Source organism: Calidris pugnax, unplaced genomic scaffold (genome assembly GCF_001431845.1).
Source record: "Calidris pugnax isolate Ruff unplaced genomic scaffold, ASM143184v1 scaffold9, whole genome shotgun sequence".
Taxonomy (NCBI): Eukaryota; Metazoa; Chordata; class Aves; order Charadriiformes; family Scolopacidae; genus Calidris; species Calidris pugnax.
In genome coordinates this window covers 3891655-3907170 of record NW_015090778.1, presented here as the reverse complement: position 1 = coordinate 3907170, position 15516 = coordinate 3891655, and the positions used below count along the sequence as shown (strand labels likewise).

At 41.0% G+C, this 15516-nt stretch overlaps 1 protein-coding gene across 5 annotated transcripts in view; it reads right to left on the bottom strand.

The window, feature by feature from the left end:
- Positions 1–15508, bottom strand: part of SPAG9 (sperm associated antigen 9) — a 60423-nt gene extending 44915 nt beyond the window's left edge. For 3 of the 5 annotated variants that reach the window (XM_014951419.1, XM_014951411.1, XM_014951429.1), the window contains exons 1-2: positions 15183–15488; positions 8595–8715 (exon numbers count right to left, since the gene is read on the bottom strand). In XM_014951419.1, the coding sequence (XP_014806905.1) occupies positions 8595–8715; positions 15183–15488 (427 nt within the window). Of the gene's footprint in view, positions 1–2570; positions 2620–8594; positions 8716–15182 lie in introns of those variants that run through there. The other 2 variants (XM_014951402.1, XM_014951469.1) reach the window with 2 other exon arrangements.
- Positions 15509–15516: the final 8 nt, after the last annotated feature.

The window sequence follows — 15516 nt, the reverse complement described above, 5'->3', positions numbered from 1 at the left end:
CCTTGACACAACCTTTGGCACTCCACCTATAAATATCTGACCAAAAGCATTAAATCACGTTTTGTTTATACTAACACAAGATTGAACACTTTCATTTCTGCGCTATTATCAGACTGAGCATGAGTCCTATGGGTCAAATAGCAGTAAGTGATGTACAAGTGTTTACAGCACAATATATCAAAATATATTTTACAGCACCATACACAAATAAATACGCATTTTTGAGACGCAACACATGACAAATCGTATCTAATGAATGGAAGATTTTGTTTATTATTTTTAGGCAACAGATATTTTAAGCCTCCTTATACATTTAAAGAGAGGTTACCTGGAAGCTTGCTGCAAGCACCTATAGAAACAAGCGTCAGAATTTATAGGTACAAAGCACGGCATGACAAACCAAATATTATCCATTATCTTAGACTGGCTGGTATCCTAGTCAGAAGTAATTACCTTTTACAACATCTGACTGTCAGAGACACACTAGCAGTGGGCAGGAACAAGGCAGAGCTCAGCAGCTTCAGCTGCCCAAACCCCATCCATCGATGGCTGCACCCACTTGTGAACTCACCGTCTCCAGGCTTTGCATTGCAGTTCCCTGCCCCCTCCCTTCCCGCAGACCTGGGGTCTGGAAACCTCTCTGCTGTGCCAGATGTGCTTTAGGACAGGCAAATAGCCTGGAAACCAGAAAGTGCACACTGCATGACTAATTGGCTTCGTGTTTTTGTGGAATCAGCTCCCTCTCCTAGAAACAGCATCCGAGCAGCGGGCAGGGGGCAGGCAGCCCTGCCCAGCTCTGTGCCCACGCTGCCTCCTGCAACCCCCTGCTGCTTCACGCCAGGTCCCTAAGTCACAGTTCAACGTGGCCTCACCAGGAACCTGCAAAGGAACCATGGCAATGAACCCTGACCCTGCTCAGGACACTCACGTGTAGACAGCACAGCCAACACCAGAGCTTCTAGAGATTAATTTTATCCAGTGGATTCTGAGAAAAGTACTTGACACAGTGCATTTAGTGAAGATTAACACCACAGTAGGTGTTACAAAGACTCTTCTTTCTTCATAGACAGCTATGAAGAAGCCTACTTCTATGAAATACACAGAAGTGCTTCCCACTGTTATGGATATAAAACTTTCACAACAGTTGAGGTTCCATAACAAAGCACACCATTTTCTCCTTCTACAGCACAATTTTAAATAGCTCCTTAGAGTCATAGAAGACAAATGTACATAGATATGGGTACTGCATAGTCAAGACGAATATCTGTATTAAATTTGACAACTATTTTTGTTACATATGAAGGTTAAAAAGCAAATGACCTAGAAAATGATGTAACAGACATTCAGCATTTTCTGCTGGAAGTGACTTCCAGCTGCGTAACACATGACAGTCCTACAGCTGGAAGCCTCCATCCCAAGCGGATGTACACTAAGTTTACATACCCATTAACAGTCCTCAAAACAGGCTTTTCCAATACCAGCAGGATGAAACAACACCGGAAATCTATTTTACCAAAACACGCCTTTCATCAAAGAAAAGATCTTGACAAAACAACCAACAGAAGATGCCTCCCTTTTCCAATTAAACACTATGGAAGAGAACAGATGTTTCCTGAGGATCGGCAATCACCATGGACTTCAACACAGAAGATATATGAACGTAGAAGACCACCAGATTCTTGCCCCAAAATTATAAGGAAACTTATTTAGTCACTATTAAAGGTACACGCCCATCAGCAGTAATGGGAAACTAACTAGGAGACAAAAAAAACATGCCTTGCCCTGGCTCCCAGAAGTACATTTAAAACCCAATTGTAACCAGTTCCATTTTGTTCCACCAGTGCACAAAAGAGTGGAAGTCTGGCACCAGCCTGATAACATCTCCCCAGAGCTGGGCACTGGCATTGCCTGAGACACTCTGGGTCTGCAGGGTCAGACACAATTCCCATCAATTTGATTTTAAAGTAACAATAAAAAAAACTCTCCTCTGATATTTCAGTCGGAGACTTTTTTCCACTAACATGTCAAATACTTAATGGGTAGATGATAAAAATCACTTTGATTATATATATCCTAAAAGCAAAATATCCACTGTCTCTGTTTAAGACATCTTTAGAAAGCCATTACACCCTCGTTACATCATGGAATGTATTACACTGCAAGATACTATATGTGCAAAATACAATCCATGTCTACAAAGTTTCACTACTCATGGTTCCAAGTCTGCATGGAAAAATTTTAAAGGCCTTTCAGCATCATAAGCATAAAATACAAAACATTCTAGAACTTTTAGGCTGACAAACAAACATCCCAATGGAACAGCACCACAAACTCATGCCCAGGGTCTACCTGCAACCTTCTCCAGCGCTGCCAATAGCCTAACACGTTCAATGACCTCAAGTATCAACCCTAATTGGACTTCTCTCCAGTCAAACCAAACAAGCCTGAAAAGGGGTCAATCAATATTATAGCAAACTAGAGAGAAGCCTCTGGAGTTTGTTTCCTGACAGCATTACAAAAAATTAGGCAGCAAAGCTGCCCACCCTGCCTGGTCAAAAATCAGAGCTTACCTCCCAAGTCTGATGGCTTTTACCAAGTTTGGAACACCCTCCATCTGTATGTTGTCCTCTGCCTCAAACTGCTGATAAGCCTGAGGGGGAGAAAGAGAAACAGACCTGCTAGAACGCCAAATCCAGTACGATGCCTTCGAGAGGAGTTACAAGTCCCTGCTACACAAGACAGGACAGAGATCCAGCTTGTTACCGAGCCCTTCCTAGCACTAACACTGTCTGAAGGCTCTCCTTGGACAACTTTCATCCAACTCCATCCTTAGAAGTCCCATAATCAAGTTAAGATACAGATGAAGCATAATCAATCCCATGATACAGAAGGACCTTATGACCTATAAAGTAGTTACTAAAGAGCACACACATCAACCATGGATTGAAACAACTGGGACTCAAGCTAATAAGTAGTATTTAAGCTGAAAGTGGTAAAACCTGGAAATAAGCAGCACAGCAAACTGACTTGCAAAACAAGTGGTAAATTCAGCTCTTTCAACTCAGTCAGCTCAATCTTTCAGCTCAATAAAGTCAGCACGAGCACAGAAGCTACAGCAGACTGGATTTGTCTTTAAAGCCAGATAACCAGCGACAACACAGGAATGCAAGATTCTAAAAGACATTTAAAACCGTTTTCTTCATTGCAGCAACATTTACAGCAACAGAATCGTTGTAACAATCAAACTCCAGCACCTAAACCACTACCACAATACTCCTTTAATTTAAAAAAGTACACGAGCAGTTAATTATATGCCAGTGGGTTTCAACCTCCTCTCACCACTTTTGTTCAGGTATATTAATAGAGGAGTTTAAAGCAGGCCAATCACTGCTCTAATTTTCTACTCCATTTTATTCTAGCCTCCAGCCCTGCAGCATGACGGGGTGCAGCCTCCTGAGCCAGCTGTACCCTCTGCTCCATCTAGTGGACTGTTGACTCCCACAACACCAGCAGAGACAGCAGGTTCTCCTCTACCCTCAGCACCGGGCAGCCAGGAAAGTATCCGAGAAAACACTTTGATGCTCACACTTGAAATTCTTCAAGTTTAGTAAATGATACCCAAGGCACAGCGTAGAGAAGGGCAGTGCAGGAATCTGGCCTGTAAATAAACCAAGGTAGATGAGAAACAGCCACACAAAAAAAGTGGCAAACAATAAGCTCTGAATTTGTTAACCAAGAAATACAAGAAGTCAAACTGTTCTGTTCCTTCTTTCCTAGAAACGAGATTAGTTCTGCTGCTCTCAGCCTTTGAAAAACACATAGGAACAATCCAGGCCCCCACTGAAAAATCCTTAAATTTTCAATTTCTTTCAAGATCTACGGAAAAGCTTCATTGTATTCCTTAGAATACACACTAGTTGAGCCATACCTAGAAATAGCATTACTGACAAGTGTAGTTCATACCAGTTCAGTTATTCAGATCATCACATGCGCAGATACACAAGTCACAAGTCAACTCCCAAAACAATGTTAAGCTCCACAATATTAAGCTGAAAGTTTGTACTAGAATCTCCTTGTTAACTAGACAGGTCACTGTTAAATTGCAGCTGCAACTCCATCCAGGTATATCACAGAGTATTAGATGCCTTCAGATTATACATCAGCAGGTTGGCTACCTAGGTGTACATTACAGTAAAGCTGGCACCGGGAGAGCTCAAATGAAAATAAAATACCAAATAACTTAACAACTGCAGAAAATTCACAACAGAACCTCGCCTTGCATTTTCTCTTGAAGCCAGCGAAATAAATAGTTGTTTTGCTCCCAAACAAAACAAATCTGTACCTTTTTAGGTCAGCTGCCAAAACATTTGTCTCATATCCCAAATAAAACCTACCACAAGCTATATCAACTGCTGCACTATGTCACCTGATGTGGGAAATACAATCATCCCAACAATTGCGTCACAGCATTTGCAGCTCTGAAGACCAGGAGTTCTTTCTTGGTTTGTTTTGGTTTAGTTGGGATTTTTTTGTGAGGGTGTGTGTGGTTTTTTTACATATGTCATTTTCGCCAAATATAATCTAACTTGAGCAAAAGTTACAAAGCTAAGGTTTGATAAACTTATGACTTGTGGAAATACATCTGTGCCTTGGTTGTCCTGTCAAATGCACCATTACCACTTTGGCAGATCCAGAAAAGGAACCAAATCTTTCAGCCCCCACAGCCTACCACCCCCGTCAGAAAGCACCTCAACCACGCAGACACTGTGTTTTTCAGATTCTCTCGAAAATAAGTTATTCTGAGAATGATTCCTCCAGAAAGCATCCTCCAAACCTGTTTCTTTCCTGAAGTCAGTCAAAATAGACTACAGTCGTCTTTCACTCCATAAAAAAAAAAAAACAAACAAACCTGACATTCCCCAAAAGGGAGGCAAGAAAAGGAAATAAATTAAACCTCCGTAGCCCCCCAGAATTCAGTGGCACATTATGTGAGCACTGGAAGACACATATCCCAGCTGGTAACTGGAGACGGAGCAGTACCCAAAGCAGTATCATGTGCAGGACCAGCGAGCTGCGGATTGCTATTACAGGCTTTTACAGCTCTGCCTGCCCAGCTTTCCAGAGTCAAGGTTGAAATTTAAAATGTTCTAATGCCACAAACTAATCACAAGCAGAGCTAGGGGGCTCACCACAGCAAAGACTTGAAATAATGTGAAAGTTAGATATATTCAAGCTCTCGTAAGAAATATTTACTATTATATCAAAGACTGGTGTAACTTAAAAGCTGCCCTCTCTCCCAGCACTAACAAGACTTCACTAAACTATCAGGACGGATGGTGTTCCAGGGAATGAGTTGAAACTTTTCAATGGACAAAACTTGTTCTCACACACCTTACTTATTTGAGGAAAAGCACATATAGCACAGGAAGTATTACTCTACAAGAACTAAAATAAAATGTCTTGTAGTTGAAGTACTGCATGAGACCCCACCTTACCTCTTTTCTGTTCTAAACTATTAATCACATCATAAACTGATGTTGCCATCACAGACTCTATACTCCAACACAAGGTTTTATCTGCTTACTTGCTCTGTGCCAGGCAATTGCCATTCCCATTATCAGTAATAACACTATTTTGAATGTCGATGTGGTAGCAGTTGGTAATACCAGAAGCTAATTTAAATCCATGGCCAGTAGTACAAAGTAGAAGAGAAAAAGAATTATAGCTAGACTTGTAGCTGCATCCAGCAAATAAAAGTGACACATTGGTATCGTTGGTACGGTAGCACATACAAATTGCCTTGTCTATAAAACAGGTAAGAAGATAATACAGTAGAGTTGGGATACTTCACAAATATGTACACATAGTATGGTTTTCACACCCTAGAAAGTTATATCACTAAAAACAGTTCACTTGCATAACATTCATTAGGTGTTCCGCAACTGTGTTTATGTCTCCTTTGATCTCACTCAGCACCAGCAGCATGTCAAATCTTCCTAAAAGCCTTTCATGTTGCCCCAGACGAGTTTATCAACTCAAATCATAAGCACAACTCAATCTTCAATACAGCTCTATTATTGCTCCAAAGTTACATTTTTGTTTCCCCCTTAAAAAAAAAAGATTTTGGAAGTGTTTAAAAATCACATGTTCTATCACCAGAACTTTATGCTGTTATGATAACTATTTCAACAACATTATTTCCTACAAAAAACATAGTTCCAGCCAACACTCGGTGGTTGTACTGTAACAATCGAGTTTCTCATGCAAATATTTTCATTAATATGATATACATACAATTTAATCAAAAGCTTAATATCATATATAATTTACTTAATATTCAAGGCAAAAAAAAAAAAGAATTCCACACAAATAGATTCATAGAACAATTACATACATCAGTACATGAATGGAATTTCTATAAGAGAAACACCAGGTATAGCACCACACACGTTGCCAGGAATCCAAATTATTTTCCTTATTTGTGCAACTAATTTATACTTTTTATTGCATTAACAGAAAAAGTAATGGCATATATGACACAATGCAATCTTGGTGCTATAATCCTGTTGTCAGAGCACAGGTTTCCCCATTAACAAGTTGCTTGGGCTGTGGGCTTAGAGCACAGGCCTTCTGGAAACAGTGTCCTTTGTTACCAAAACACACCATTCAACTTGCCTTCCAATGTTTTCTTTTCCCCCTCTTCTGCTGCTTTTAAACACACAGACACACTTCCATTCACAAGAATCACAACATTTCTGATACGCGTCTCTACAATATGCTTTACAGTTAACCATTTTAGCTTGACCTGATCTATAAAGATACACTCCTGGAAATCAGTCATCCTGGTTTTCACTAGAAAAGGCTGCCTGAAGCATTTCCCCATCACTGTCTGTGCAGAATCTGAGAATATTTCAACTGTGATGGACCCAAAGTAGTACATGCCTCTAAGATTTGCCAACAGCATTCTAAACCATTCAAATTTTGGAAAGATTCACCTCTGCTTGTCACCTACGTTAATCTTAACACTAGTGCACTAATACTTCTGCCCTGCTATAAACCCACTCATACCACTGAAGATTAAACTTTACAGGAAGTTTATATACCTTATATTGAAAAAGAGAACTTGCCATGTTATGGGCAAGAAAAACGGTCAAATAGAAATAAAGGAAGAAAGAACAGTGAAAAAGGGCTATTTTTACCTCCGGCACTCTGCTTTTGGAAACTGATCTTATCTCAACCTTATCGGCTTGATACAGTCTTACTTTACATTTCTGCATGGCCCAGCAATAAAAGCTGTATATTAATCGACAGATGTGCTACTCTTATGTCAATAGAAGTTAGCTTAGAAGCTTGACATAGCGTTCACCTTAATTCATATTGATCATTATTTCTATTCTGTGCTAAAAGGTTAAATGAAAACAAAAATCATAACCTTCATTGTATGTTTAACAGACTCACAGCAAAAAAAAGATAAAAATCCATCATTAGCAGCATAGGTCTTTCATCATCATTTTAAGACTGTGGGGTGGGGGAGATGAAGTGAGAATGGAAGCTTTCTGTGGGTTTGAGGACTTATTTTTTAACCCCTCTACCCTTAACTCAACAAGAAATAAAAAAAAAATCTGTTGATCAAGTTTCATTCCATGACCATGTACCTGGATAAGGAGCAGTCCAGCAGAAAGTCTAAGCTACAATATATTCACATTGTAACTTTCAGCCTTCTACGAAAATTGATCATTGTTGCATTTTCCCAAAACTTACACAAGTTTTTCTAAATGACACAGAACATGTCTAAAAGTGGAGGTGTTATTCCTCAATTCTTTTCCTGTAAAAACTAACTGCCTCAAAACTAATTCCGCAAAAATTACGCAAAGGCTAATGAGAATCAGCAGTAATAGTATTCTCATCCCAGTAGTGCTTCTAAACCCAAAGATTACATGTATTTTTAGCACAGACAACAGTTTAATGGGAAGAAAACTAGCTTATTTATGATTGCTAACAAGGGAATAAGTTTTAAATATCTCCCAGAAAAGTTGGTAAACATGAAAACAGCATGGTCAGAAAGGCAAACAAAACAAGTACGATACCAGAAGAATCAGATCACAGAGTCACAAGCTTGGATCTCATTTGTTTGCCTTAATTCTAAGGAAAAGAAACTTGCACAAGAGTTAAACCCAGTTATCTGTGGAGAGGGACTCTTATCAGGGAGTGGAGCAATAGGACGAGGGGTAATGGCTTTAAACTGAAAGAGGGGAGATTTAGACTAGATATTAGGAAGAAATTCTTTACTATGAGAGTAGTGAGACACTGGAAGAGGTTGCCCAGAGAAGCTGTGGCTGCCCCATTCCTGGAGGGGTTCAAAGCCAGGCTGGATGGGGCTTGGAGCAACCTGGTCTGGTGGGAGGTGTCCCTGCCCGGGGTAGGGGGGCTGGAACAAAATAGTCTTAAGGTCCCTTCCAACCCAAACCATTCTATGATTACCTGTCAAAACACAGGAATTGGACAGCACAGATATTTAGCATACACAATCATTTTACAGAACAAAATAAAATGCACTAATATAGCTTAAAGGAAGTGCAACGTGTTTTACTTACTTTGATCAGCATAGTTTTTTGCTTTTAATTCAAGCTGTCGAGTTTGTGATTCTAATGCTTCCACTCTGGTCTGTAAGTCCTTTTTCTCTTGTTCTTGAGAATCTTCAAACTCAATGAATTTCTAAACAAAAAAAAAAAAAGGTGAAATTCGACTCAATAATTAATTACAGATTTTTATTACAGATTTCTTTTTAAAAGAAAGCCTGATCAAAGTTTATTCTCCAAAGAGAAAGCACAGATTTACAGTTATTCCTAGGTTTGTTTTTAAAAAGACTTTCACTTTGAGCAGCATGTAGGAAACAACCCAGCAGTCCTTCACAGCAAGGAAGGGTACAAGCAGGTTTCCAGAACAGCTCTACAGCCCACATTTAAACATCAAGAACATTAATTATTTTAGTCCAGCATCCATCAGTCAAGCATCCCACCTAGGCTGCTCTGTGCAACCACTATCGACTAAGTGCCAACTACTTCAGAAAAGCCTGCTTGGGATTAAGATAAATATGAATTATTTCACTCTTTCCTAACTTCACATACTTGCCTGCCAACACTGCATGTGAACACAGAGACTCGCGGGAGACTCGCGGTATCCTTAGATTCAACTGAACACAGGTGAAGAGTACCTTCAGCTGTAAGCCTTGAAGGTACCAACACTGCTGTAGGGACAGGCCAGCAATAGTGCCAACCAAAATTACACACTCTCTTTTCATTCCTACCCCATGTCTGTTATCACTTGATAGGTTATAAAATGCTCACAGTCTTCATCAAATACTTCACAATCATCTCCTACAATCTGTCAACCTCATAGAAAACCATTTACCTGCACTCTGCAATGGTGCTATCACCATCATCTGCTACCTTGGTTTACCAACTCTGTCACAATATTCTGGAAGTCACTTATGCATATACCAGTGTTTACATTTTGTAACATTAAAGCTACCAATCCACCATTATAGCAGTTTTAAAAGTATAATCTTTACTACTTATCTTAACCAAAAACTTAAGAAATTTAGTGTTCACTAGCAGCACAAAGAATACTTCTAATAGCCAAAGATGTCTTTGGTCATGTAGTACTGTCTATTCTGCATTGCAAAGAGCAAGCAAGGCCACAAACAGAAGTTACGCAGAAGGCTCACCATAGCGGGAGGAAAAGCATACCAGAAGCCTTTGAAGAGAAAAACCCCCAACATCCAAGACAGCTAAAGAGTCAGAAAGCTGCAGCTGGGGACCACATGGAAGCAAAGAGACAGAGGAGGCAGCAACTTAAAAATAGTAATGTTATAGGTGATTTTAATATATTTTTTTCCCCTACATATTGCTAGGAAAACTTATCGGGAAAAACACTTCAAAAGCTCACACATCAACTTTTAATAAGTTACTATTAAGTTTTAGCCAATGTGTTTTATAGCTTTAACAAAAGCAGAAACTTGTAGCTCTATGAAAAGAGCTTCAGTTTAGCAGGGTCATCAGAAATTTTGCTTAAAAATTATTTCAGATGTAGAAACACATCAAAAACTACCAAGTAGAACAAGAGTTCCTTTCAGACACGCTCTCCATGGCTATCACAGGACTAGGCATGGTGTTCATATGACTGCGCTTGAAGCTAAATGAAACAATTGAGAAACGGCTGACACCAGCCCAGGTAGAGCTGCGTTGGGTTCGGCGATTTAAAATGAGTTCTTGCACTTCAGAAAGACAGATGTGCAAAAGTCTTTCCACCCCCTCAACACAAAAGTTTGGGAATATTAATTTGTCAATGTACACTGAAAAACTCAAACTTTAAACTCGTTTCATGTCTCCTTTGTAGTAAATGATACAAGAGTTTTGCCCTTTTTCTATTAAAGATTCAAGTCATGTCTGGTTTATTCTTAGCAGACTCCCTTTATAAAAAGGGCTTCAAAGTTTGACACAAACTTGGCACTGGGGCTAAAGACCAACATGGTTTGTTACATTAAACATGGGAAAACATGAAAGAAGAAAAATAAAACTGTAACATCTTTGTTTAGTTGCTTCTCTGATGATTTCCCAAAGTCAGATGTGTCTCATAACTCGCAAAAGGCCAGCGACAACTAGACTTTTGAACAAACAGCCGTTCAAAGCCATCAATGTCATTGTTACTCATGAACTAAAGATAGATGTCATTTTATATTTCCTCTCAAGTTCGTCAACCGCAACTATTAAAAATGGTTTTGTGTTAAACAGTTTGGTTATTTTTCTTCATTTTGTTAAAGTTGGAATTCAAGTTACATCTCTTCAAAATATTTTTATATTCGAGCTATTAGAGCTCTAATATATTAGAGCTATTTTTTTTTCCCTCTGCTGAAAACTATACCTGATCAAATCATGGATTGAGTACTTTAGATTTTGGATGTTTTATTTGGTTTCATCTCTCTTGTAGTATTAACAGAGGCAGAGCCCCAGGAGATTGGTCATCTTGTCCTGACTAAGCCTGTATGACTACGATGGAAGGACTAGTCAGATAAACCACCAGAGCAGCCAAGGATAGGTTAAGCATCCATATTAAAAGACTTTTTTTTTTCATTTTTAAATTTACATTGACAATACACTCAAGCATTGGACATCATCTGCATTTAAAGTAAATGCAGCAACATATGTAAGGATATGTTAGCCACTCAGCATATGGATACCAGACATTCTCTTATTTCAACCCAATGTCCCGGTTACACAAAATACGAAGGCAGATATAAAAAAAAAATAAATATCTAGCTTTCCTCATTTTAAGTGACATTCTGTCTAGCCACAAAGCCATATCTTACAGGTCTAACAAGAAGTGAGGGGGGTTTTTGTTCGGTTGGGATTTTTTTCTTTTTAAGAACAAGCTGAAGGACACCAACAAGTCTTTAAAACAATCAGACCACAGAAGACATGGCTAGAAGGGTCCTTTAAAGGTCATTTTGTTTCAAGGCTCTGACACTCCATGCTGATGTCTGGATCTTAATTTTGATTAGGACATAATGAGGCATAAGCACAGGATATGATGCATGCTGCCTCCCGCATGTGCCTACTGCTGAAATCCAAGCCTGTGATACCTTCATAAACGATGTTTGGTAACTCCCATTTAATCCTTCCCATTTTCTCCAGGCAGTATCAACTATGTCATTTCAAAACTATGTTTGACTAACCTGTTCCTAAAGACCTCCAATAAAAAGTATGAAAAGGTACTTCACAATAAGATTTGGAAGTGTTTATGTAATCAATTTTAAATCTACTTCAAGCTAAGAGCAATAATCACTGCAATAAACATGAGCCCAGGCTACAAAAGGGAATAGCGCAGCGTCTCCATTTGGAGCCCTCTCTCATCCATATCACCATTTCATCACTTATAACACGGTACTGGCCAAACGAAACCTTTCTTCCTAGATTTATGTCATCTTCTGTTTCAACTTGCTTTCCTGTCACACGATCCAGGTGCAATACCAAGTATATCTGATGTCAGGGTTCCGCCTACTTGGCAGTCTTCACCACCCTATGATGTATCCTTCAGTAACTTTTATTGCGGTGATGGCAGCTCTTCAGCCAACGGCATGTTCTCCCTGGAGTAGGTGAAGCTAACTAGGAAGCCAGCTCAGCTGGACTTGGGGCAGATCAAAATACACGTAATTGAAAGCAACTGAGTAAATTCTACACTATTTTAGCAAGCTTTTTAAATAATGGATCTCAACTTTGCTCTCGTATAAACTAAAAATACCTACATTCTTAATGTAGAGTGTTTATTTAACATACAATCCTAAAGAAGAAAGTTAACTTCGGAAACAGTAAGAACTTAAAACAAATTTTCATGGTGGTAAGCCCTTTTTCATGGTTACACACATAGCAACCACATATTGAACACCAGTTTTCAAGAACAGCTTAATCCCACCAACAACAGGAAAACTAAAAGATGTATTAGATGGCTTGACGTGGCTCAGAGAAATAGACTTTATCCTGTTCCCAAGTCCACACAAAACCCCTTCTGTGAGCCACACCCCCTGGTAGGGAGCAGAAAAATTTCTACAAGATAAAAACTTAGTAGTGTATAAAATAGCAGAACCTCAAATCCTTCTTCCTCTCCCAGTTCTCTGCGGCAGGGCACGCTGCCTGACATTCACCGAGTGGGAAGGTAAGTTATGCAGAACTGTAAGCAGAACAGCAGAAGAGCTGGTTCCTCTATTTCTTTAGCTATATCACAAAACATACCATGTTAAAAGTCAGACAAGTGACTTCATTGCAATTAAAAAGATCATGGGTTTTACCCAAAGGACTGAAAAGTAGACCCAGAACTTCTGAAATTTTTTTTTTTTCCAAAGTCACTATAACAGAAGTCCACAGGCCACAACTTTCAAGATGCTTCCTTAGTAATGTCTTTAAAGGAAAGGAAATAAAGGAGGCAAATTAGGACAACGTGTAAGGAGATTCCTATTGAAATAGTAAACCATTAATATTCATCAAGATACTACTGCAAATAAAGTTTTCTACAACAGCAAGCAGAAAGTAAAAGAAGATAAAAGAATTCTTTAGGACAGTCAGCACAGATGCTACAGAATATTAAACTTAGTAACTCACAATTTTCCATTTTGCTATCAGATTGCACAAACCACCTCCACAGTCAAAGAAATGGACTAAACCAGTAACTTGTTTTCCAAGAAAGACAGTTCCTTTCATTTCAACCACACTGCACCCATCAGATTGGCTCAACATTCCAAAAAAAAATAAATAAGGTTGCAATGGTCAAGTCTGGATAAAACACATACCTCTCATAAACATACCATATCACAAACATATCTATGACAGGTATTTTCACGTATGTACAACATAACTGCCCTCAGCACATAAGAAAATGATCACCTTTGCGCTTACAATTGAAACTATGGTCTTTCATCTTATAGCACTTTGGAAAGCATCACTAAGCTGTCCTGCAGCATGAGTACTAGTTTTCAGACTGCATTATCCTTGTCCCCTCAAGTTAATTTATCATGATACAAAGAAACAGAGATCACAGTGAAGTACACTACCAATATAAGTATACACAGCTCCCAAAGAGCCACAATAACAGTTAATACAATATTCTATAACATATTCTATTTCATCATATTGTTACAGTTTCTGTTGTGCTGCCCAAGGCATGGTTTGCTTCTTTTTTTTTTTAATCTGGCAGAAGCTGCCTGTGTTTCAAGCCTGATTGACTCTCTCATGAATTACTTCAGAAAATATTTATCAGTCTTTTATTCTCTTAATAAAAGTTTTCTAAAAAAAGCCTTTTACATGCAGCTTGTGTCAGAAGTAGTGATTAAATCTTTATGGCAACGGTCCCCAGACTGAAGCCCTTGAAGCCCTGTCAAACCACTACATGGCTGACAAGAAGATGAGTGGTCTGTTGGTCAAAGAGTTTGGGGGGCACCGTTCACACATTACTCTGTGGCAAACCACTGAAGCCCTGGAACAACTCGCAGACAACATTATTCAATCACTTATAACCATACAAATATTTGTACAGGGCTAATGTTTTTCAAATTAACTTTTTGTTGTCAATATTATCTTCACCCTCAGTGTCATTATTGTTTTGATTTTGCGAAAATGTAGAAGGTGAGCACAACCACAGAGATAAGCACAGGACACCAAGTCTGGAAATAGACTTATAAGATGGCTTGTTCTATTACAGATAATGCTGTCAATCCAATTTGCTACAGGAGTTTGGCAAGACAATGAGTTGGAGGAAGTTACCCTGTACAGCCGCTTTCTATTGTATTGCTTTATAATCTTGCAGGAAAGAGAGCTTCACGAGCTTATTTATGTTGAAATAATTTTTTTTTTCCTTAATTTTTGTAGTAACATCCCAAGTCAGAGTCTATGCCACTGAACAGTCTGCACCACCTGTTGCTGACTGCAGCTTTTATGCACCAAGTTTGAAGAACTACAGTCTAGACAACACTTGTTTTGTATGTGGTTTTTTTTTTTTCCAATGCCTTCTTCCTTTTTTTTTCCAAATATCCTCTACAACTGATCCCAAATGCACCGTCCACCTCCTGCCAGGCAGGAACCCCGGAGGGAAAGTGAAAGAGCGGCGCGGCCAGGCCACGGTTCCGTGTCTGCTCTGCAAAGCAGCGCTGCTCTGCCCGCCGGGAGCCGGTGCCGGGAAGGACAGCGCTTCGGGGACGGGGGATTATTGACGAGTCCCGCAGGAAGAGCCCGGCCGATGCGGGGACGGCAGAGCTCTGCCCCCGGCCGCGCTCACACACCGGAGCGGCACCGCGGGAAGCCGAGCGAGCGGGGCGGGCAGGGACTCCCGCCCGCAGCAGGCAGGCTCCCGCCGCCCCTCCTCACAGAAACACCTCAGCTCCTCACCCGGCGGCTCCCGGCCCCGCACACGGGAGCGACGCGCACACGGCGGGCCCTCCCTGCGTGGGAGCGGGCAGGAGCCGGGCCCGGGTGCCGGGAGCACCCCACCCTCGGTGGCCCCGAGGGCAGGAAGCCCTCCTCCCCCCCCGCCTCCACGGAGGAAGCCCGGAGCCGCCGCCCGCCTCGGGAACGGGCCCCCGCCCTCCACCGGCTCCGTTGCCGCCTCAGCCCGCGGGCCCGGCCGCCCGCCCTCACCTCCTCGGCCTGCTTGCGCAGCGCCTTCTCCCGCTCGTACTGCGTGAGGAGCTGCTCGTTGTCGTCCCGCAGCAGCTCCAGCTCCACGCTGGTCTCCTGGCTGTGGGCGCACACCGAGTCCAGGTTCTCCAGGACGGCCACCACCAGCGGCATCAGCTCGGCCACCACCTCCTCGTCGTAGCGCCCGATGAGCCGCTCGAACTCGCGGTAGATGGAGCCCGCCAGCCCCGACACCCGCTCCGACATCATGGCGGGGCCGGGGCCGCCGGGGTCCTCCTGGTACACCACGCCGTCCGCCAGCTCCATGGCTGCCGGCGAGCGCCTTCCCTACGGG